At 29.7% G+C, this 26,962-nt stretch overlaps 1 protein-coding gene and 1 long non-coding RNA gene across 2 annotated transcripts in view; one reads left to right on the forward strand and one right to left on the reverse strand.

Annotated features, from left to right (window-relative positions):
- Positions 1-3,156: 3,156 nt before the first annotated feature.
- LOC113386192 overlaps positions 3,157-26,962 on the forward strand; it is a 25,224-nt gene continuing 1,418 nt past the window's right edge. Inside the window, exons 1-7 of the mRNA XM_026623989.1 lie at positions 3,157-3,359; positions 7,440-7,582; positions 10,369-10,528; positions 12,353-12,511; positions 12,729-12,862; positions 13,318-13,452; positions 13,601-13,774. Of these exons, the coding sequence (XP_026479774.1) occupies positions 3,157-3,359; positions 7,440-7,582; positions 10,369-10,528; positions 12,353-12,511; positions 12,729-12,862; positions 13,318-13,452; positions 13,601-13,774 (1,108 nt within the window). The remainder of the gene's footprint in view (positions 3,360-7,439; positions 7,583-10,368; positions 10,529-12,352; positions 12,512-12,728; positions 12,863-13,317; positions 13,453-13,600; positions 13,775-26,962) is intronic.
- Positions 17,399-18,024, reverse strand: LOC113387050. The gene is made up of 3 exons (XR_003368043.1): positions 17,912-18,024; positions 17,695-17,839; positions 17,399-17,521 (listed from the first exon to the last, which is right to left on the reverse strand). It is a non-coding gene; the product is annotated as an uncharacterized LOC113387050 (long non-coding RNA).

The raw sequence follows: 26,962 nt of genomic DNA on the forward strand, positions 1-26,962 counted from the left end.
AAGTATTTAGCTACATCACGGTTGCCAAACAAGGTAATTTCTTGTCCAATACAATTTTTTTTAAATAATTTTTAAATAAAATTAAATTGCGATGTCGAAATTTTTTGCAAGGTGAAAACTGGAATGGTCATTTGTATGCATGGGACATTGATCTTCCAACGGAAACGTAATTATGATGTATAGAAATTATTATTTCATATATAAATGTATTATATATTATATATGTATAGTATATATATGTATATATATATATATTATACATACATATATTTGTTAACTTAAAAATAATTATTTCAAATAAAATAACTTCAACCCTTTCCATTCGCAAACTGCGAGATTCGTATGTATTTTGCCGCCGTTTTTAACAAACTTTTCTGAAGAAAGTTGAGGAACTTCCAAATTACGTAAAATTTGATAAAGCTTTAGCATACTACATTTGCCATGAATTCAAATTCAACTACATGTATGTACTCATGGTTGATATTTTAATAGCAAATCAAGGGCTTTCATTGCCTTGGACAATGGGTGATGACTTTGGGATAAAAAAGCCCAAAAATACTTTTCAATATTCATAGTTTTCTCTACTTCCAACAAGTTGGTCTAAAAATTTTTACACACACATCTACTCGTATTTAACAAAAAATAAATACCATAAACTTTCTTACCACGTTTTCGCAATTATAAGAACTAGGAGCAATCGTAAATGTAACTTTTTATTTCGTTCATGCTTGGGTCGTCCTCGTGTTTCATATAGAAACTAATTATTGTCGCCATTTTCGAACAACAACGAAGACAATGCGGCGTATAAAAAATAGAAAAATTACGTTACAATACCGGAAACTTGCCGTGAAAATTCACTAGAGCGAAAACTAAAATTCACGTACGATGTACGAGTATGTGTAATTGCACCTAGGCACATGGGTATATGAAAGCGATCGAGATTTATATCAAAAAATTTCGCAATGATTAAAATATAGTCTTTGCAAATTTTCATTTATTTTAAGCTCTGCGAATATATGTAGTTCACCACGAAATCTTCTTTAATTGTGACAAAATTTAATTGATTGCTTCCTTGCTTACCTCGGTGTATAAGTTATCCAAATTCTTTGTACCTGCGCACCTTTCCATTTTTTTAAAAACAGATAAATGCATTGTGAATAAATTAAAAAAATGTGCAAAGAATAAACTAAGAACTAGTGGGGTGCATGGCATCGTGCCTTAAGGCAAACTGCTGGAACCTCCCGTAAAGTAATTAAAGATCTTGGTATGAAACCCAAAAAAATTACACAAAATATGTACACATTATTAAGCTCTCTATAAAATATCTGATAATTTGATGTACAAATGTCCAATAAACATTTTTGACCGCCAAATGACATTTTTTAACTTAATTTTATTGAGAGTCCATAACCGCTGGACCTGCCTTCTTCATCTTGTCAATACAAGTAAATTGTTTTTTGAATTATTGAGATCGGACGCTCCGTTCTCTTAAAAACTAAGTTACCGTTTTTGGCATTTTTTGCCCCGTATCTTCGGAACGGCTAGAACTACCTTCGCCAAAAACTAATCAGCACGTCTCTTTATCAATAAAAATCGAATGTTTTATGATTTATTCAAATTGGTTGATCGGTGTTTCCGAAATCGTCGACGAAAATTTGTATCCGCACACACACACACATACATCCATTTTGTCTAAGGTATGCCAAAATGTTCAGAAGCCTTCAAAACGTGGAGAAATGCAAAAATTTTCATTTTCAATTTTCGGCCCATTACTATAACTACTCTACGGAAAGTTGATAAATAAATTAAGAAAAATTAGAAAGAATCGTGGGTGGTTAAAGCTCCATAGTAAAGTTTGAAAAATTAGTTTTTATTCAGCTAAATTTATAAGACAAAGTGGAAGACACAGATGTATAATTATGCAATATTTATAAAATTTTATGAAAAAATAGAAAACTTTTGTATCATTCTTGATTGTATTTTGTATCATGACTTATTTAAATTTCTTTTCTTTAACTTACTCAGTAGCGTCCTCGACTTACATGCCAGGGGTATTCAGCTCGAATCCCCGACAATAACAGAATTAGAAATAAAAATTGAAATAGAATAAAAGTTGTGGATTTTTAGTCGAATATTAATTGTGTTAGTAAGTTAGTAAGTAGGAAAAAGAAGTTAAGTTTAGAAGATGAGAAGAACATATTGAGAAGGAAAAAGAAAAATGAAAATCAGTTGAAAGAAAATTGAATGAAAAATAGGATATTAAAGGAGATAGTATAGGATATTTGTATAAGAACTGTATATAATATGAAATGTATGTGGATAAAATGGTGTAAGTAAACGAAGGCAAATAAAAATCAAATTTAAAAAAAATCCTTAAAATAATTCTTTGTTAAATAATCAATTACTAGGAACTAAATCCAAACTAAGCTCATACAATAAGCTACTTTTATATAAAACTTTATTCAAACCAATTTAGTGTTATGGTATACAATTGTGTGGCAGTGCTCATAAGACTAATATAGAAATTATACAGAAATTTCAAAACAAATTTTAGAAAATTGCCTTAGGAGCTCCAAAATATGTTCCTAACTGGTTGATTCATGCCGACACGAATACACCTACCATAAATGAAGTAATAACAAAAACAGCACAGAAGTATAGAAACAAGTTAATCAATCACCCAAATACATTATCAAACAAATTGCTAACAGAGAACTATCGAAGAAGATTGAAAAGAAAAGTCAACTATCCTGAAAAAAAAATGGAAATAACTTAATCATTATTTATAAGAAATTATTCAATAAGTAAATATTGTGAATTTTATATCGAAAGGAAAAGAAAACTACTGAGTTATTTTTTCCAACATGCCAATGTAGTATACAATGTCCCTTTTCGGCGGACTATTGTAAATTCATTAAATTTACTGAATGTCCTTTACTGGACAGTTGTAAATAAAAGAGTTAATAAAAAAATAATAATAATAATCAATCTCATTAAATACTTGATATAACAAAATACAATTCAGTGCTCTAAAGTCAGTTCAGCTCTCAAGCGACTTAATAATTATTTTCTTATCAATTAATACTAGAGGAACGAGACTTTTACAATAATTTCCACAGCCATGAATTAAAATATAATATATTATTTTTCCTTTAGATGCGATTCGAACGAGATAAATTGCTCAAACAGATCATTGTCCTCTTCTGTGTGGTATGTCAAATTGGAGGCAACGGTATCCAGGATGAGCGAGAGTGTGGTGGCAGCGCACACGACCGTTGCGCCAGGCTGGCAGGACCTCTGCTGCGGGACCCCAATTTAGTATTCCCAGATAACATAGCTGATGTCAGGCTGGTCTGCAGGTAAAATTGTCAATTAAGAAATCATAAATAGTAGTAGTCTTTCATATAAACTTATTATTCTTTCTTGGCTGTAAAATTGCATATGCGTGTCTTTTATAATAATATTCTTATAATGTATGAAATAAATGAAAATGATCAGCTCAACGTTTGAAATAACATCCTGCGTGTGTGTCATACCAACAAGGTTAAACAAAAAATAAGAGCTTTTGTTCTATAAATCTATTATTCAAAGCTAATGGTATTGCATAGACCAGACACATATATACACAAGTATATATATTTATGTGTATATATATGGGTATTGTGTGTTGGTTTATAATTGTATATTTGTCACGGTAGTGAATAAAGTTAATTTGAAATCTAACGCACTTATGATTATAGAGATGAGCGCAATGACATTAAAATCATTGAAATATTGCAGAAGCGAACTACATATGGTGAATGGGATTCATATTTAGCTCATTTAACTTTTATTCATTTTTAAATTGGGTTTACTGATGAATAGTTTCTTAAAGTATTCTTCTAAAAATTAAATCGCAATCGTGAAATTTAATTTTGATATTTGTAAATAAAAATTCTTTAACTACGTTTAAAATTCCAAAGGTCCAATTTACAATATAGGATGCTTCATAGAGATGCACGGTATTGCTAGTTAGAAGTGCCAGCAATTTTCCTTAAGATTTGTAGCTTAATCTGTTCTATACCATTGCACATTCGTATCTCTTATAATATTGTTATAGTTTATTTTGGTAAAGGCAATAAAATTATCAAAGCAGAATTTTGAAAAAAGCAGGAAAGTACCAGTAAGGTTATTATTATTCAAAAATTAAAACTCAATTCATATTTTTTAAAATCATTCTTAGTCTAATTAATCGTACTTACACAAAACTATAGGTACGATGTTAGATTATGAAGTTATGAGCTCGAAACCAATAAAATAAGGATTAGAATACATACGCAGCCATAAATTTCATACATTGTATTGAAACACAAACAGTAACTTCTTAAGAAATCATAAATCTAAAATCAAAAGGATCTCACAATCCCTAGAATCCGAATGACCTAATGTATCAAAGAAAAAAGTGGCTCATACATTTTCCTCGAACGGAAATTTGAAATAAAATTACCGGTAATAATTAAATATTATAATTAAATAAGGGTTAGAATTTATAGCCATAAATTTCATACATTGTATTGAATCACAAACAGTAAATTCTTAAGAAATCATAAATCTAAAATCAAAAGGATCTCACAATCCTTAGAATCCGAATGACTTAATGTATCAAAGAAAAAAGTGTCTCATACATTTTCCTCGAACGGAAATTCGAAATAAAATTACCAGTAATTTTTTCTTATGAATTAGGTCAGACGTTACATAATAGCTTTCCGGTGTAACCTACTTATTTTGCTTTTGTACGATGTTTACCACTTTTTTAAGAAAAACTTGGGTTCAACTTCTTTGAGCATATATAATATAATTTGCGTAACAAAAAGATTTCATAGAGACGATAAAGCATGTTTTTCAATGATTGTGATTTAATGTTGATTAGATTGAGTCCTTAACACGAACATTTAATTTATAAAATTGTTTAGTAATTGGTTACCTTTGTCGGTTGGCATACTTTTATATATAATTATATTATAATATATTTAAAATCAGAAAAATGCTATCATAAAGCTCATATAATTCTATCTTTAGTTAGTTAAACTAAACAAATCCAATCTTTTTCAAGTTCATGGTTTCGTGTGATTGAATTCAAAGTATGTCATCAAAATATTCTTTTCATTATTCTACGAAATAGACTTCTAAACACTATATTTTGAGTTTTTGTATAAGTCTAGCTTTAGTCAGAAAATATTTCTTTTATTAATTCATGGTAGCTGAAAGTTTAACAAGAGTTGCTTTTTTTAAAAGGCAACCCAATGGTCGTTCTATCTACAGTTGATGCATTTTTTGGTTGTTCTCTTTGTAATTGATGCAATAAGTCGACGATATGAACCAAAAACAAAATTTGTGTTTACATACATACATTTTTCCAGCTTTTGACTCAAACTTTGTGAAAGATTCAGAATGACTTGAGACATGACCTTAGCTAAAAACATAAATTACCCTTTTTTGAAGTCAGTGAAATATGTGAAATATTTATAGTTCTCAGTAGAATACAAAAACATATGTATTTCTTATTGATTTTCTCAGAATGCTTAATTAATAATAGATTTGACCATTTTATCAAATTACCAGAATATTTCGGGACATAAATATATAAGCACGGATCGTGCGAAGGTCAATTTTGATGGCACGTAATAACTACATTATTTCAAAGAGCTATTGTTTAATTTGGAAAATGTGTTTTGTAGAGTTATGGGAAAAACAAATGAAATTTAGTTGAAACTTATTAACTTTGCGGTGCAGAAGTTGCAATTTTTCTTCAGAAAATCCGCTTGCAAGCTTCAAGTCTTTTCAAGTTACTCTGACTCAATAAAAAATCAAGAAATTTTGATAAATATTGCTTATTTAAAATATGTAACTATTCAAAGTCATATATGAAAATAATGATTTTACATTTTCCGTTCCCAATTGAATTTCCAAATTCAATTTGAATACATACATTAATTTGTGGTAGCAAAAATTATGCCATGATATAATATATATTATTGCAAGTTTTTAATATAGAATTTACTTATGCCAAAGAAGAAATTTCTGCATGATGTAATTTGTAGGTTTCTCTGATGCGGTCTGATTATCTTTGTACCATCAATGAAAACAATACAACAGCACATGGACATTACTAATCTTTGTATATATATATATATATATATATATATATATATAAAATCTATTTTTTGAATAATATAAAACTTAATATTAAAACAAATTATATTATAAACGTCTTGTTATAAAATATTGATTACATCACATGAGAATATTAAAATAAGAATCGTATAAGAATATGGTTGGGATTAATTAAATATTCAAAAAACCTAAGTGTCAAGGTCTCATAAAAATATTAATGAATTCGAGGGATAAAATATAATTTGCATGGAAAGAAATCATATTTAGGTTTGACCGATAGTTCAGCATAATTAGGCAATAAAATGTCGCAGAATGTTTGTACAAAGAAAAATTATTGTTCATGTTTCGCTTAATAAACACTCAAAGTAATGCACAAAAAAATTAGTCAAATACATAATATAAATATTCAAAACTAAAGTCAAAATTATCAAATATTTACGGGAAGCTAAATAAATGTATCTATTTTAATTCAAAATATTTTTTTATTATTATGCAACAATATTTCACCGGGATAATTAGTTATATTTTAAGAATGAAAAATGTGCTTTAAAAATACAAAACCTTCTGCCCAATATCAATGATTTTTAAATTAACAGATTTTAATATATTTTGCACTTATTTTTCAATCTGGTCCAAAGTTGGTTTGGATAATCCTCGATGCGGCTTTTGTATTTTTTTGAATGAGTTCGTATTTTCTCGCTTACTATGTTGACGTCTGGGTTTTTATGGGTTATCCAATTTAGAAAATTCTTTAGGCATTTAATTTTTTTAATAATTTCGTATCTTTGAATTTTAAAGATTTGGCAGCTGATCCCCATAATTATGCCGTGTGTCCGTGATAATTTAAAATAATAGTGTTCCAAAATGTTCAGAAACACAGCTTTAGATGTAAATAGTTTCTTATCTAACTTCTTAGATCTGGCTCGGTCAATACATAAGGGTGCTTTATAGGAAAATGTACTTGGTAAGAGTATAAAGTTGCGTTCTCGTTTGACCTCAATAAGTACATCGACTTCAGTCTGGACATGCGATGGAATTCTTAAATAGGCGGCGAAGAATATTTGCTTTAAAATCTTAAGTAACCAGCAATTATCAATCGACCATCACATAAATAAATAATAATAAATAAATAGTAAACATATTGCCAATCAATTTAATAAATTATTCCAATGAAAAAAGGTTTATACAGATGAGTTCTTATTCTCAAAATTAAAAAAAATTAAAAGCAGCAATGAATTAAGATAATATTTAAATCAGCTAATACTTGAATATAATATGTTTTTTAGTACTTGGGATGACTTTGTGGGCTGTCTTCAGAACTATGTGTCGCGGTGCTTCAGTTCGGACGAAAGGTCACAATTCAACAAGGCGGTGCAACAACCCGTCCAGTCTATTCATAGGATGTGTTCAGATCCTGCTTATCAAGAAGGTAATATCCAATCAATTACTAGATGTGACATAATTAGATGTGAAAGGCTTAGTTAATTATTCTTATTCAAAGCTTGGCCATTAGTGGTTAGAGCTTTAGAGCTAAGTTAGAATCTGGAGGTCCAGGTTTGATACTTGTCTTGGGTAGTCTTGCATGAAAATATGTACACCCATATTCCTAAATATGCTCACATATACATCGTGCAAACACACATACACATATCCAGGGGCGAATTAAACTCTCTGCCGCCCTAGGCTCTATCTGATCAGCCGCTCTTTATTAGACAGAATTTCACTTTTTAAATTAAACAAATATTAACTTCCCGTTGGGTAGTTATTAGAGTAATGGGCTCGAAAATCGAAAATGAAAATTTTTGCATTTCTCCACGTTTAGAAGGTTTCTGAACATTTTGGCATATCTCAGAAAAAATGGATGGATGTGTGTGTGTGTATTTTGTGTATCCGCATTTTTTCATTCACGGTTTCGGGCGCACGGATTAACCGATTTGAATGGTTAAAAAAATCGATTCCTATTGATAGGGAAAAGTGCTGATTAGTTTTTGGCAAAAGCAAGTCCAGCTCTTACGAAGATACAGAGCAAAGAGTGCACAAAATAGAAATCGAGTTTTTGAGATATCCGATTTAAATGATCCAAAACACATTAGTTTTTGGCAAAGGCAGGTCCAGGCATTTCGAAGATACAGAGCAAAATGTAGAAAAATTTACAGTTTTTGAGAGAACTAAGCATACAATTTGAATTATTCAAAAAACTTTCTGCTCGTTTCGACAAAATCATTGCTTATGGAAACAGAATTTTAATTCTGAATAAAGTTCTAAAGCTCACTTATATACTTTAAATAAATAATTTTAATCTTGTAATTCAATTTATATAATTCTTAAGAATATTAGATAATGTTACTTAATTAATAAGATAATTCTTGTGGTAATTAGAGAATTTGCCTTAAGGCATGATGCCATACACCGCTAGTTTTTATTTTACATTACTTAGATTATTATATTATAATTGTTAGACAATGTAAATAAATATTCGATACATAGTAACAATATAAATACACTCAAGTGGAAATTTACTATCTCACAAATAGAAACTAGGAAAATGAAAATTTTGCGCTTTTCTCAAAAAATGGTTCGGCTGATCGTCGCGCCCTTTTCGAATTTTATTAAATGGCTTTTGAATTTATTTTTGTCGAGAAAACGTCGACGACAGGTAAAATCACACACATACTTTTTCAATTTTGATCTTGAATGACATACCCATATACGCACATATATGCAAAACCAGAAACACTTTCAAAATATTGTTAAAAATTACTTAATAAATAATCCCTATTATTTTATAAATTTTATGAATTTTAATAAAGTTCTATTCTATTCTATTCTCCTACACACTAAAAGAAGTTTTCAATATTTTTAGCAATACCATGGCATTGAACAGCTCAGAAGAAAACGGCTCTTTTTTTATATTCTTTAGTAATACTATAATATGTACAATTACTAGTAGGCTTAATTAAATATTTTCACAACAGGACTACATCTATAAGCTAAACATATCCAACATCGAATCGGATCACCAATGGGTGACCTTTCGACCGTTTTCCTTTATTTAATAAACCATCAAAATTACTGAGTGTTGTATAAGAACGACAGATTGTAATTCACAAATGTAAATTTAAACTAGCTGTAAGTGGAATTCTGTCTTGAGGCAATTATGGCATCGTGCCTTGAGGCAAATTGCTGGAACTTCCCGCACCGTAACGAAATGTTCGAGGAATATTGAATGTTTTCAAATATATTATTATAAATATTGTAACATTGTCTAATATTTATAAGAATTATATAAACCGAATTGCAGAGTTGAAATTATTTCTAAAGTATATTAGAACTATAGTCAGAATTAAAAATAAAATCTGAAATATTTTCGATATACAAAATACTAAAAAAAAAAAAAAAAAAAAAAAAAAAAAAAAAAAAAAAAAAACAATTATTTTGTTAAGACAAGCAGAAAGTTCTTTGAATCATTTAAATCGGACGCTTAGTTCTCTCAAAAACTGCCATTTTTTACATAATTAGCTCCGTATCTTCGAAATGGCTGGGCCTGCCTTTGCCAAAAACTGATAAACACTTCTCCCAATCATTACTAATTGAATGTTTTTTAGATCATTCAAATCGGATACTCCGTTCGCTCAAAAATTCGATTTCTATTTTCTGCACTCTTTGCTCCGTATCTCCGAAACGGCTGGACCTGCCTTTGCCAAAAACTAATAAGCTCTTTTCCCATCAATAGGAATCGAATGTTTTTTGAACCATTCAAATCGGTTGATCCGTGCGCCCTAAAACGTGACTGGAAATTTGTATCCACACATACATACACACACACACACACACACACACACACACACACACACACATCCATTTTTTCTGAGGTATGCCAAAACGTTCAGAAACCTTCAAAACGTCGAGAAATGTAAAAATTTTCAATTCCGATTTTCGGCCCATTACAATAACTTACCCTACGGGAAGTTAAAAAAATTAGCAATATAGTTACGCAAGTATTTTTCGAGCAATTAAAAAAGTTTAAGATCGTTGACTACAATGATCGCCTTCTTCATTGGGATGTTAGATATGCGTCTTATGAAAAAGATAACAGTTGTTTGCAGTTCAGTCGTTCGCTTTAATTAAAATAATATTTAATAACAGTTTGTCATTATAATATATGTCCTAATTCTTAAGCGATATTTTCAATTACCACTTTTCTTTTTACCTTAGAATACCTTACCCACGCGCCATGCATCAAACAAGCGGTAACGGACGCCCGTCATTGCGGCGGCGCTTACCGGCAACTGGCGGAAATGGTGGTGACGGGCGACGACTACCTCACCGGAGGCGACCAGAGCGGTAACAATGGCGGTCGCGCTGGCCTTTGCTGGTGAGTAATCCATGAATAATAACAGCGGCTAGTATAGTATGTAATTAAATAAGAGTAATTAGAATGGGAAGTGTCATACAAGGTAAAGATGAAAAGAACTAACATATATGTTTGATTAACAATCGCTATCAATACGTTTGGAAGATGACCTAGAGTACGCCATGAGTGGTATTATTGCTGTTGCATTTGTAGAAAACGTACTTTGTCTGAGTTTAGTGTGTTTTACAAATATACTATAACAAATTATTCCTTATATTAAACGATACTGTGGCGGACATAGCTCATAGGCCCGACTCACATGCCAGAGATCTTTGGTTCGATTCCAGGCACTTCCTAATAAAATAATGAATTGTAATAACGAATTTGTATATGATAATATGGAATTGTAATTGAATATGTTAGAATGTATGAAAAAAAAAACAGGATCAAGCTAAGAAATTCCGTCATAATTAGAAGAAGACGCAATAGCATTAGTAGAAAAATGAAGAAGATGGATTTAGAAGAAAGAAGAATGAGTAAAAATTAAGATAATGTAAAAACGAATTAATAGAAGAAGTATTTGAAGTAAATAATGTTTTGAGTCAGAATTTAAAAAGTTGAGTTAAAATTAATTAGAAGTAAGTAATAATAATGTTGAATAAATAAAGAAATGCTGTAGGTGGCTAAATGCTCCATGTAAGCGAGGCCAATAAAAATTTTATAAAAAAAAAAAATTAAACGGTACTTACGAGTATATACTGATATGTATATGAAAAGTTTGTTTGTTCGGTTATGAAACATATTCTTGAATTGTTAGCAGCTAATAAATTAGTTAGCAGCTTATACAATAAAAATAAATAATAAAAGAATTGTATAATTATTCACGTTTTGGGTTCGATCGTACATAAGCGACTAGAGCGATTGGATCTAAATCAGAGGTTTGAGCAGCCTGATGTCAAGCAGTAGTGATATCGGTTTTCAATTGGAAGTATAGATAGCTATATGTTTCCAAGTGAAAATAGCCCACATCCGGCATTGCTGCATCATTAATCATTTGCCCTCTCAAAGAAAAATATATTAATAAAATTTATCACACAAAGTAATTTTCTTTCAATTGCAAAATAATTTTTTCAAATAATTTTTCATCAAGGGGTTGTTTTTAAGGGAATAAAAAGGGTTAAAAATTTGATAATCAAGATATAGAATATAAAATATTATTCACTTTATACGTAAAATTCTTATTATATCATATTTATAAAACATAAAATTTTAGTTACTTTATACGCAAAATTCTTATTATATGATGCCGAAATTTATCTTTGAGTGTTTTTTTCAATTTAGAGGTTGTTTGAAGGGTTTTAGAATTTTCACAGGGTTGAAAATGATTTTATTGCAAAGTAAATATATTATAAAATACTTTACAATTATATTCTTCAATATTAAAAACGTTTTCTAGCAATAAAATGTCTCAATGTCCATTCATTCATTAAGAGTACGCAACCCTTCTGGGAGGCGGTGACGGAGTACAAATTGTTTTCAGGGTAAGATGAACCTATTTCCAAAATTTCATGCAAATCGGAGCACAGTAAAAAAAACTCAGACCCAAAACGCTCCATTGACTCGAGTATATAGGGCTTTAAGTTCTGATTGTTGTTCAAACAATAAAAAAAATATATTTTGATAAAGCAGGCTATTATTATAACTGCTATAATTCATCAAACTCTTTATGTTAAAGTTAATTCTGGGCGGAATTCGATTAATTTAATTTTTGGGGGAAATTGACATATAATATATGAAACTCATAAATTTATAAGAAAGAAATATTAACTTTTTTTTTATTTTCAGTGCCTATGAATCATTTTCTCGATGTGTAGTTTCTGTTTCCCGAATGAGATGCGATCTGGATGACAGGGCAAGAACAGGCGAACACTCAGCTAGCAAATTGGCCAGACAAGTTTTAGACAAAGCCTTAGGATTTTTGGGAGAACAATGTCATAACTATATGTAAGAACAAACCTGAAATTATAATGAAAAAAATACATATATTATAAGTTTGTTTGAAAGATATCATCAATGGAAATCTCATTGATTACTTTTTAGAGAAAGCGAGAAAGTTGAAAATTTTATTAAAATATTTCTAAGTCTATTTTATTGATTAAGTCGATCATTATTATATTTAATACCATTTATTAATTCTTTTATATTGTTCTTTCTACAACAGACCGAATTCTGGAGATTGCGCCATGGCCAATGTGTTGAGAACCACTTCAATGGAAGATTCTGATGGTTCTCAAACCATTGCAATTCCTGCTTCGTACAACTCTCCTCAAAGCAGAACAACTGCTTGGGAAGCAGGTAAAAATGCAAATACATTAATAGCTAATTATGTTTATTTTCTTTTTCTTTAAATACTGTTGTGTGATAAATCTGCATAAATATAAAGAAGAGTATTTCTATGAAATTAACATAATATACAGCATGTAGAAATGCAGATTCAAAAATAATTAATATGATAATATTTCAGAGAAGAATAACTCTGAGAAAATCTTATTATTCAAATCGATCTTACACTGCATTTTAATCCATATTTTAAAATATTTAATGAATAGAAATGATAATAAATAATATCATTAAAAGTAAATAAAAATTTGCCATCTACATCGTGCACAATCACTAGACTTTCATAAATTTTCTATATTAATTCTTTTCATTATTAATTTTCTTCTATTCTTTTATATAAATTATGAACTTATATACTTATATATTTATATACATTATTATAAATAATATACATATCGATTTTTTTCTAGAAAGAGCACCTTCAGCAGCGCCGTCTTGGGGCCCACCTGTTCAAGCTTCAATACCTCCGTCTTGGATGAATAACAATCCGAATAATCCAAACCCAAATGAACCAGAAAACAATGAAGGAGGATTGTATTCACATAGTAAGACGCTTTCTAAATCTATCATAGTTGCCACTAAAAGAGCATCTGATAATAAATCATTAGTCATTACTATTTCTCCAATGATTTTTTAAATATTTTGTAGTTTATTACTTAAGTTATTAAAAATACAATGTTATTTTTGCTATAGGGAGCTCAAGACCACTGAATTATGGTAGAGGAATGACATGGACACCATCAACAAATGTGGAATCAGCAAATCCCAAATCTGTTGATAATTTTAATGGCAATAGTGTAGTAATGCAAACGTCATCAGAAATACCTTATTGGGCTACAGCTAATTCGAGATCCTGGTCGAATAATGGTAAATAATAGTACCTAAAAATATAATAAAATTTGAGAGTTTTTTGTAATATTAAAATAGCCGTTTCTAAATGCATGCAAATGAATAAGCATAGGGTGCGGCACCTTGGGTGCATATACTAAATTAACTTTTTTTTAAATTTGTCTGTTTGTTTTTTTTTCGGTTAATCTCCGAAGCAACTGTATACTAATTTTGGGCGTAACTTAGGTTACTTTCATGTTAGAAGTTTTACCTATTTTATCTTGTCTCATCTAACAGTAACCGCGGTTTCGTGTGTATAGAGTCGTATAAAAAATGTCTGCAGTATAAAATATACAAGAATTATTTTTGTATATGTATTTTATAAGGGATATCTTAAATTTTATCTTGATTCAAAATATTTTGATACATTTTTGCAACAAAAGCTACAGAAAAGTGCTCATATAGAACGCGTAGTTCTGATTTCTGAACCCTGTCTGATATGTATTTAATTATCATATTATATATTATACTATAATAAAATTTCGTTATAGAACAATCATCTACCGAAACCTGGTATCCAATGGTGGGTGGTGTAGCCCCAGAGAAACAAGGACTCAGGGGTGGTAATTCATATGCACCAACTTATGAAGGAGGAAATTTTGCTGCCTTATTTAAAGCTAGTTGCATATCAATCTTCTTAAGTAGTTTTGTAATATTACTCCTATAAGATAATCGTTCAAGAAAAAAAATATCCAAAAAAAAAAATCGGAAAAATCCCGAACTAAGCATATCGAAAATAGATAATTATTGATGTGGCAGTGTAAAATAGTGAGCAATGAACTATGGGTATAAGTGTTTACTTTAATTACTAACTATCTCTTTTGAAAATTACGAGATAGTAATTATTAATTAAATACATTTGAAAACAAATAGTAACAATTAAATAAAATGCTAATTGCCCTTCGCTAATTTTTAAATCGAATTGTACTGTTATTGCGTGCTCATCATAAAACTGTTACTAATTTCGTTTTTTTAAATTGTCTTAATTAGATTAATCTTTATAATTAAGCCTATACTTGATTTTACATGATTTGATCGATCATGAATTAAAAAAGAGGCAAAATTTTGCTGAACCACCTGCCTAACTAATAGTTGTCCTGTTATAGCAAAATCATCAAATTTATGAAAGCATATTTTGTATATTTTTGTTAGTAACTCAGCTGTATCCAAACCCCTCGGAGGGGCGCCAGGCCGTTCTAAGGGGGCGCTTACGCCTGTTTCCAGAATACTATTTTAGAAAATAACCCAAAATTTTTGAAATGATTTAAAAAATTGAAAAATAATAAGTTTTTATGCAATATTTTTACATAATTGCATATTAATTTGTAATCTGATAATATCAGTTGAGTATTTATAAAATTAAATTGTTGAAAAAATTAAGGAGGGCACAACAACTTTTTTTATTAGAGCAGGGGGGCGCGGTGCAAAAAAGGTTGGGAACCAGTGTATTAACTACATGTTTATGACGCAGGTGTCTGACCTGCAATTAGCTTAATTTTATATTCGTACAACACTATTAAAATTTTTAAAATCGGGCAATTCCGACATACATAAAAGGTCGATGCAGGTGCAATAGATCTTTGGTTATTCTTTACATACAATGTGGTCTCATTCATTGTTATCAGTTATTTCAGTTATTTTCATTGTGTAATTATTTGTGTAATTGATCGGTTAATTTCCTTTATTCAGTGTGTTCAAAACTGTTCAATTTCCCAACCCGACCACGCTGATATTTCCAGACCACGTGTAGATGTCGTCTTGGACTTCCATGCAGATAACTTTTCTTTTCTTTATTAATATGATTTTAGCATTTAGAATTTATTTTGTTTTATTTATGTGTTACTTCATTCATTTTGTGTTTGAGAAGCACTATTATTTTCGAATTATTCATTCAATTCTTTAGTTTTTCTGAATATATTTAAATTTTCTATTCTTAAAGAATAAAATACCGAGGGGTTTGAGAAAACCCCAAACTCGTCGTCATCTTTTCTAAAGATGTTTATAAAAACGTCCATTTTCCATTAAATACGAAAACATTACAATATTTTATGTAAAAGAATGTGAAAGATCGAGATTGGTTTAATAGCATACCAATAAATTTTGAAGTTATATCAAAACACATGATCTATCGAGCTGTTATATGGATTTAAATATATATTTATAACTCAAACTACTGGAATTAAGTAATTATTAAAAAATAATTTACAACCAAATAAAATGTAAACTACCACGACACCGCTTAATAGTACTTGAAACCATAAACAATAGAATATTATATAGGAATAAATGTATAGAATTACTATAATTACCATTAGTTTTATATGTATAGAAATAAATAAATAATAAGCACCAAACGTATAAACTTTTAGATCTCACTAAGCAGTAAAAAATATTTGGAGACACATATTTTATAAATGTAGATCTCACTAAGCAGTAAAATAATATTTGGAGAACCATATTTTATAAATGTAAATCCATAAGTGTATATTAATAATCAATCATATTGCCTTATTGAAAACCGTCCTCACACAATAATCTTCCGCTTTTATAAATGTTCAATAGATACTTGTAAAATATTGGATATAATTTAGAATAGATACTTAATAATAAACAATATGTTAATATATAAATTCTTAGCTTTATTAATTTTGAATTAGTTTGAGATTTATCATTTTTTCAGTCATCAAATGTTTAAATGCGCAAATTTTACTACAAAAATTACAAATATTTGCAATAAACTTATCAGCTCAATGCATAATATTGTTGATCATTAAATTATGAAAACAAAAAGAAATATTTTCTTAATTCTATAAGGTTTCTGCTAACTAGATCAGAGATTTTATAGTAAAAATAGTTTTCAATTATTTCTTGCAACTAGAATTATTTATTATGCTATCAAAGTCTTTTCAATAGTATAAAATTTCATAACAAAAATAACATATTTTTTTATCAATATACATACACACAATATTTCTCTTAATAAAAAAACATCTTATGCTGACAGTCTTCACAATGGATCACAAGCTACAAATTTTTGCACTAATTATCAAAGTTTTGTTTATTATGTTGAACATCCACCTATTCTTTCAGAAAATGACTTCAAAGACCACAAATCTTTGTAATTAAAATTTAATTTTAACTACGCTTAATGAAATTAAATGAAACAAATTTCTTTCTAAAACTAACATATGATATCTGATAGATATGTCTTTCACCCTCATGCAAAAATATATTCATAGCTCAATAAAAAAGGTAACACCAAATTTCTTTTCTTTATAAGATTAACTATTGGCAACTCTTTAATATTTCACTCCTTCTAAATTTGTTAGTTTCTTTAAATCAATCACGGCAGCTTCTGTGGTAAAAGCTTGAGCAGAAATAATATGCTGGATATTATTTATACTTATTACTTATCCAGATCTTTAAATGTCCAGTATATGATTTATCTAAAAAAAGACAACCAGTTAGAATATCCCTTAACATGACATACTAAAAGGCTATAAATCTAAGTTACCTTCTTAGATGTTTTTTTGTGTTTCATTTCATATTTCAACTGCCTTGTACAAATGTTCATACAAGCATTTCACACACTTCCCCAAGGTTAAGCATTCTTCATAACGAAACTTCTCAATATTTTAACCAAATTCATTATCGCCAATCTTGCGGGTAAATTACTTGTTATTCTGGGGTCCATTGGAAGATGTGCAAAGAAAGCTTCCAGAATCTCTAAAACAATAATTATGTATATAAATAAATACAATCTTGATTTCAAAAATATTTATCACTTCCAAGAACTTCTGAAGTGGTAAATCGATACATCCCTAACTAGTTAAGTTTTAATAATGCATGAGATTGAGATTTTACTACATAAATTTATTTTATAAATAAATACTAAATACCTCAAACTATAATCTGCTCTATAATCAATGAACCATTGTACACAGCCATTTTTATAACTCTTAATAATCATGCCACAATTAAGTGGAATGAAGGACAATCTAATTGTTTTGAATAACCGATGCATCAAATCCATTTTTTAACATGCTAAAACAACAGAACAAACAAATATTAAACTGAAAGTAATATAAGCAAAATGTATAAATATATAAAAGTAACCTTTTGAGCCTGTTCTGTTCCAATAAATTTTTGCACCCCAGAACTGGCGCTTTCCATGGTTTAAATGAGGAAGCTATCGGTTTTATAAATAAACTAAAGGTATCTAAAATTAGAAGTAATTAAAACTAAAATAATTTAAGAAATGAAAATATAAACACTTTCTTGTCATTTTGCGTTTTTGGACGCCATTGAATACAAACATGTTGAGCTCGGGAGTAGTGACTTGCCATCTTGCCAATCGTAAAAGTCGATCGTGCAAAGTAAAATAGATGGCCAAGAAACAAGAGAAATAATATTATAGTCTCATTATTAACTTCCAGTCGGGCAAGTTGTAGTAATCGCAAAAAAATCGAAAATGAAAATTTTAATATATTTTTACGTTTCAAAGGTTTCTGAACATTTTGGCATACATTAGAAAAAATGGATGATGTGTTGATGAATTTTCGTCGACGATTTCAGGAACACGAATCAACCGATTAAAAAAACATTCGATGCGTATTGATAAGGAGAAATGCTGATTAGTTTTTGGCAAAGGCAGGTCTAGCTATTCCGAAGATACGGGGCAGAAAGTGCCAAAAACGGTAACTCAGTTTTAAAAAAAACGGAGCGTCCGATTTTAATAATTCAAAAAACATTTCACTTCTATTGACAAGCTAAAAACTGATTAAATTTTTGGGAAGGCAGGTCTAGCAGTTATGGACTCTCGATAAAAATAAGTTAAAAAAATGTCATTTGGCAGTGAAAAATGTTTATTGGACATATGTACATCAAATTATCAGATATTTTATATAGTGTACACAGTTAGTGTAAATTTTTTTGGTTTCCGTACCAAGATTTTTAATTACGGTACCGGAAGTTCCAGCAATTTAAGGCACGATGCCATGCACCCCATTAGTTTATTACTTTAATTTCGACCACCCAACACTTCCAAGATCTGCTCATACTCCAACTATCACATCTATCTTTCTCTATAAAAATTCTAATCTCTATAAAATTCGCAGCATTTCATTTCAGGAAAAACACTTGTCGCATTATATGATAGTAAATTATCTGGAACCGGCCGGTATTCAAGGAAGGCAAAAATATAAATAACAATAAACGTTCTCTTTTCGTAATGTGTGTACATGTGTACAAACTCAAACAGATTTGCAACACAATGGCTATTTGTTTTGCTTTTATCGGTCAATGAGCGAAAACCGTGCAAAACCGGTTCAAACCGATTTTGATACGAGGAAACGCGTACGCACCCACGGATATTGTATTTATAGATCCGGATAAAGACAGATAATGTTATTAATTATGGCTTTTATCAATTCGATGGGCGGGATGCGACGATTATTAATCAGAAATTGATTTTTGTTGAAAAAAATTTATATATAAAAATAAAATTGGATACAATTTATACTGATGAGATATTACACTGAGAATTTGGACTTTTAAATCATTTTGATTTTTGATACATATTCTTTTTAATTTTGTTTTCAAATAATCGGCTTACATACAAATACACATAATTATCTTTTATTTCTTTGCATTCATTTTCAAACATTGTCTCAAGCGATTCAGATTGGCTTCGAGAAAACATCGAGAAAAGATAAAATTAGAATGTCGTTTTTTTTTTCAGAAACATAAACTTTTTTGAAAAGTTAGAAATGATCTTTATATTAATAGCTCATTGTTACGTATTTGTGAAAAATTGCATCATAGTGTTTGGCACCGAAGCAACAATTTTAAGGCATGTGTAACTCAATGATGAAATGTAATTACGCAAATATCATTATCTAATTGCAAAATATTTAATATGAGTATTGAAAACATTCCATGTATAATATATATTTGTCTGCTATTATAGGTTAAAATAAAAATATATTTGAATTTCTGAAGTTTAAATACTTTTAATAATAATTATTCAGTTATATGCTTCAAAGTATTTTCATGGCGTAATTACTCTACTAATTTTCTATTTATATCAATTGTTTAAAATCAATTCAGATAATAAATGGATAATAAGATATCAAAACTGACCATGCATAATGTTTACTTGTGCAATTATTTGTGAAAATTCAAGAAAATCGTTAGTGGTATTTGCGCAAAACTTGCAACCAAATTTTTGCGATTTTTCTAGTTCATGATTTAAACGCATGTGGCAGCACATGTAGCGTTTTTAAGATATCCGTTACTATGAAAGTGCAAAATATAATTAAAAACAACCTATATAATCTAATATACCCAAGATAACTTATATTAAAATATAAATATATACTAAAACCCCAAAAAAATAATATATTAATCATCACAGGATAATACGTTTCTAGGTTGTGTTCCTTATGTTTTAACTTCACACTCAGATTTGCACAAATAATCGTATGGTGTAAAGTATAAAAAACTTCATGACTCGAAACAGTAAGTATATAATATAGGCCAATTCTCGGATAAAATAGTTAATTTATGTTATCTGTATATCGTGGTAAAATAATATGTAGAACTATTTTATTTTGATAAGCTTTTTTTTTAATGTTGGCCTTCATGAGTTGACAATCTCGAACTGTCAAAAGTTATGTCTATGGCGTTTATTTGAGCGCTCAACTGCTAAAACATATTCTTCAAAGGGCACAAATGTCCAAAAAACATTAGTTTTATTTTTCGTGTTTGTTATTTATAAGTGCATCATCAAAGTATCTCTTATTTTGAACTGTTTAATGTTATCGACATGCTGCTATATAACATAAAATATGTTATTAATAATTGTCCATGCAGTTATTATACCATTTTGAACAATTATATATAAGGATCAGGTAAGTGTTTTATATTAGTTTTTTTAGCTCTGGAATTGTTTATTTATTGCTTCCTTAGTTTTAACTATTTTAATTATTTTCCAATTAATGGATGCAATAGTTCAATGTTCAAATATTCGTTTAATTGTTTTCTGGTAAAGTTAGTCACCGTTACGGGAACCAAACCCAATAAATTCTATTTATAACTTTAAAGCGTAAGGTCAATTTGCTCTGCGAAAATAGGTTCCTAATCAAGCATTCTATTCAAGTAAATGATTTTTCTATTTTTATACGAAGGTAAAACTATATTACGAACAAAAAAAACATGTTTACGTCGAAGTGACTAGAGACTACGACAACATTATTTGACTTATCGTGAATTTAGTGATATTACTTGCACGACGCATATATAGTATATTCATGTGAAAATAATATCCATTAATGCTCTTATATTATGCGCATATTTTAAAACTATTTTTTATAAACAAAAACAAACACGCACATGATAATGTAAAGAAATACATGCATATCATCGTATTATTATGCAAAGGGTTTTGACACTTTCTCTCAGCTACTAAATTTTTGTTTGGTTTTTATAATATGTTCATTAGCAAAGTTTATGAATTATTTTCGTGAAAGAGATAATAGAAAACTTTAAATTAAGACACATACTTTAACATATTGTGCTATTTATTGAAAATGCTATATATTCTTATCCAATTTCAGAAAACCACAATACATAAATAAAATAAATGTTCAGAAAACAGATAAATATTGGAAAAGTGCAAACACAATTTGTACTTATATTGAATTTTGATATAATATATTTCATATTTTCTGGAAAATACATTTTGGTATAACGTTTTTGGTAACTAGTTGTATGAACTACTATATAAATAATTACTAACAATTAAAATTTGCAACTTAAACGGTGGAAATTCAACCCTTTATTCCAAAAATAAAGATTTTGCTTCTTAAAAACCAATCAATACTATTTCCAAGTGATAAAAATTAGTGTGTAAAAATAAAAATATATTATTAGATAGATATACGTGGAAAATATATATATATATATCCCTATGACAGGTGTATTTGATATTTATCAGATATGAGTTCAATTATATTCTATAACCCTGAATATCAATTATTAAACAGCAATGGTACAAATGGATTTGAAACCTTTCAGGTCGATTTATATATAGAACTTTCTAATACGGTTATAACTTATAATAATGTAAAATAAACATAAAATTATGTTTCAATATTATGGTCAATATAATTATGGTTAGCTTTGGACTTTATTATTTTAATATTTTTGAACAAATTTGATCCAGAAACGAAACGAAATCAAATCAATATGTGCTTGAAATAATAGAATTGAATAATAATAATAAATTTAACAAATTTAATCTCACATTTTTTGAGAGGTAATATATAAGTAATAACAACTACTATTATTATGACTAATAATTTTGATTTAAATTTGTCCTCATTTTTCGCAATATAATCCGATTTTGTTCATTTTGATTCCTCTGCTTTTCAAATCGTTCTGAATTGAATGAGACCAAATTTGGAAAAAGTATGTGTGTATGTATGTGAACCGATTTTTTATTATGATTTATTTAAATATAGCCTTCCCAAGATATTCATTTTCCACTAAAAAGTTTTAAAACCCTAGAAAGGGGGAAACTTAATCAAACCTACATATGAAACTTTGTGCATACGAAAACGTAAGTGTAAACTTCTTGGCAAAATGATTAATTAATCATTAATTATTAATGTGATGTGCATGCTGTGTGTATATTCCAATATATGTATATAAGAATCAGTTATAGATAACAATGATTTATTTCTTTGTCTATGATAAGAATCATTCACGTTTTGGATAAACGGCCAAACCCATGTCAATAATTAAAAAACAACTTTTGGTTTGTATTTACAATGGCGGAGCTTTGGTTCTTGTTATAATACGTAGAGTATTAAAGTTTTTTTCATATTATGACAGCAATCAGAACTTTACGTCTTATGAACACTGTTGGGCTGAAACTTCTTCTGACTTCGTATTTTTAGATGATAACCCAATGGTTAATCTATCCATATTTGATGGTTTTATTATTAGATTTAATCCAATAGGGGTAACTTTTAAGTGGTGCCGCAATGCCGGTCAAGGGCTATTTTCATTTGGAAACATGTTGCTATCTATATTTCTAAGTGAAAACCGTTGTCACTGCTGCATGACACCAGAAGTTGGTCCCGAACCCGAGATCTCTAAATCAAGTCTCGTCGCTCTTAACCCACGGGCGAGTCTTGAGTAATAAAGATGCTTTGAAATCTTTTCAATCCTTTTTTATTTGATTAAATGTTGACGATAGTAAAATACACGCTTTCATTAAATTCCACCAAGAAAATGTTTTATAGCTCTGTAAAAGATATTTACGGCGCAATACTCACATCAACCAAAAACGCATAAAATTCCAAAGCATCAAATACATGCCAATATCCAATATAGATTATGCACACACATGCACGCCTGTTATTAGCATGATAATCCTAGAAATATATAATCAAGTTCAAATATCTCGCTAATCCTACATAAACAAAATTTTACATGCATAAATGCCTTATCATGTTATGCGTATATATTTTCATCTGCATATAGAATATGTAAACTGGTTCAAATTATGCATAATGTATTAAATATACATATATTTATTTAATGATATTTACCAACGTTGTCTTGTCAGATAATGCGATTTCTGCCGTGCGACCTCCGCGTTGCACCAAGGACGAATATATTTATTAAAGTTCGTGAAGTTAATGATACTTATACCTATATATTTATTATTGTAGAACGCAATTATTTTCTGTTTGTTTGAGAATCATCCTTGTGAAACAATTTTCAATCGCTTGTCCTATATGTTTTTAACACTGTTCAACTAATTATTTTATGTAGGGGAAAAAATGTTATCCTAGAAGATTTGCTGAATCCTTACTAAATTCTTTGAATTCCTCTCGCGTTAATGAACGCATTCTTTTCATCTATTACATAATAGCTATCAGTGAATTATGAATTTGATTAAGAATGATACCCTTACGTTTGACCCATTTTGACCCTTTTAACCCTTTTCTCGTACTCTTTTACAATGTGTACTCTGCTGCATGTTGCATTAGGTCCTTGCTTATGGATTATTATGGATTAAACAACATTGTTTTGTCAAATATTTAAAATGTTGTTTTTGTAATAAAATAATTAAACTAAACTGATCCGCCAACCAACTGAGCTATAACGACATGCTCACTCACAGGATGTCTAGGACCTAATCGGAATTTCTGCACATTTTGCTCTATATTTACGAAACGGCTGGACCTGCCTATACCAAAAACTAATCAGCACGTCTCCTTGTCAATACGAATCGAATGTTTTTTTAATTATTCAAATCGGTTGATTGGTGTTTTCGAATTCGTCGACTAAATTTTTTACACATACATACATTCATTTTCTAAGGTATGCAGAAACCTTTGAAACGTAAAGATATATAAAAATTTTACTCTACTTATTAAAATAATCTTTCTGTGCAACAAAAAACAAAATACTAAAAACACATGAAAAAGAAGAGTTTTCCTCTCGAGAAAAAATACTCATAGACCACGTGACTATGATCGTTGTAAAAAAATATCAGTTTTTTAGTACTTGGAATGTATTGACGTTCGTTTTTTAACGATTTATTATTTCAACACTAAAATAACTCGCAATCAGTTGTGAATTTATAAATAATTGCTCATTTAAAATGTTTTTCTGCTCAGGTCAAAATTAAAAGTTTTCTGTTTGCATTGGTTATGAAATAAATCATGGATAAGGACTATACAATATTGTGACAAGTGGGGGTTGAAGCCCCCTTCTTGGAGATTGCAATGGCTGCCAAATATTATATTTCAGCATTGCAGCCCCATTACGAAGGGTTACCTCAACATTCCAGTCGCCCGCTAAAGTACCTGTAATTACCTGTGGGGGTTAGTAGCCACTATGCGAATGAAACTAAGATTACTTTAATAACTAAATCTATTTAATAATTAATCATACATTCCGCATGTATTTGTGGAACATGACTGTACTTGCATACAGTCCTGTTCCCTAACTAATACCACTTATTCTTATTGAGCTTAATGGGCATATGGGGGAGAATAGCTACAGCTTATAATTTACATGATCTGACATTTAGCTGGACCTGTCTTGTGGCACAACACACACACAACTAACACTAACGTATCCCAAGGCTTATTAATATATACTTATTAATTGCCCAGGATCTCCAGAGCATCTCGCTCTCTTGGACCCCAAGAACCAATAAATAGTTAAGGGTAGGGATGTTGTACTCTGGGGTTGACTACCATCAGGCGACAATAATTATCAATAAGACGATAATATTGATTATCGTCACAATATTACAGATCCAAAGTTTGATCCAAAATTGCTCTACTTATATGTACCGATATCTTGACCTTACTTAATAATTATTAATTGTATGCATGGACTTCAAGAAGTAGAAGTCGTTTTATGATAAATCTTTTAACCAGTTTACTATGATTGACTAGTCATGGAGAAGTGGCAGAATTTGGTGTATTGACGAGTATACTCGTCATTTCACCAATCTGTTATTCAGATTACAATTTTTGAAAAAAAAATACATTCTCAAATTTCAAGATATTTATGATATTTTCCGGCTGCTGAATAATATAAATAGTTGTAAGTGGTATTTTGCTTTTAAACAACAATATACCTGGATTCTGACAACACCAAAGTGTGCGCACAGTTCAATGAGAGCGCCACAATCAACTGGTTGAGCAAAACTATTTTAATACTGACCCATCAACTTCGAATAAAAAGTAATAAGAGCCTTTATTCTATAAATAATTAAATTGAAACGAATGAAATGAATCATAAAAACGGCGAGCATTGTGACATGGTTTTTATATCGTCGCTCTCGCTCTCGACTATCAGACTTGCGCAGAGACTTAGTACGCGGTGGAAAATTCCACGGTTATACACTTCTCTGTCTAATCGTATATTGCCTTGCTCTGGGGCTGAGGCTGTGCAGTCGAATATAGTTGAACTCTTTCTATAGTTATAGGTAAGTGAGAATAGTACGAGAGGCATAGACACTAGAAATAAATTGATAGACTGAAGCAAGTGATTCACAACCAGTGGCGGATCCAGGGGGTGGTTTACGGGAGTCATAACCCCCACCCCCTCTGAGTTTGTTTTAAGACTTAAAGAGAACACTAATTCAGCAATAAAATTACTTTATAATGATTTTATTTATATATTTTGTTACCAAACACGTTCTTTAACTTCAGTATGTAACTTATTATACACGAACGGCGGAGTCAACGGTTCCTAAAATTTAAAAATTTTCTAATCGTATTGCGAATATATGTTCTATACATAATTTAATTATGTGATTCCGCCCCCCCCCCTGGCGCCAAAGCTGGATCCGCTACTGATCACAACCACATTCAGGGGCCAATTCTGCCAATAGGCGTTGCCATAACAACGCTATGTTATGAATCTCTGTTATTATTAAAAACTGTGTTCTATCCCGGACATAACATTCTTTCTAGGTTTAGTGATCGCACTGCAAATACCTTTAATAATCATTTCACAGTTTTTAGTACCAAGAAAAATTCATAACATAACGTTGTCATAACAACGCTATGTTATCGTCTATTTCACCTTAAATAGAGACTTGGTTATTTTAAACGTATTTTTTAAATTAAAATATTATTTTATCAAACAATAGTTCGATAAATGTGATGAATTTACGATCTATCGAAACAAGGCCTAGACTTACCCTAACAGTTCATCAGATTTCTTATAAATAAATTCTTCAAATGAAGAACACAAAATTTTAATAAAGGCATGTACTATCCATGTGCTTAGTATCAATAAAGAAATTTATAAGTATCTTTTCACTATAAGCAATTAATGGCAAATTTGCAGTAGGTAGAGCATGGATCTGCAAGGTGTTACAGAAAAATGCTCAGAGGATGATGGTATCTTGCCAAAAAAAAAAAAATTTGTGAATAATCAATGCAGTACAAACTAAATTTGATTTTTCTATAAAATTATAAAAAATATTGGTTGTAACCAAAATATCATAAAATATAGAACACTTGAATTATTATGTCTATGCCTCTTTTATTATTAGCGTTATAGACAACTGCACATATAAATCTATTATGTTCGCATATGTATTTCATCGCCCAAGGACGGAGGTTG

Source organism: Ctenocephalides felis, unplaced genomic scaffold (assembly GCF_003426905.1).
Source record: "Ctenocephalides felis isolate EL2017-DRISC unplaced genomic scaffold, ASM342690v1 CF-g0.4_SCAFFOLD_03571, whole genome shotgun sequence".
Taxonomy (NCBI): Eukaryota; Metazoa; Arthropoda; class Insecta; order Siphonaptera; family Pulicidae; genus Ctenocephalides; species Ctenocephalides felis.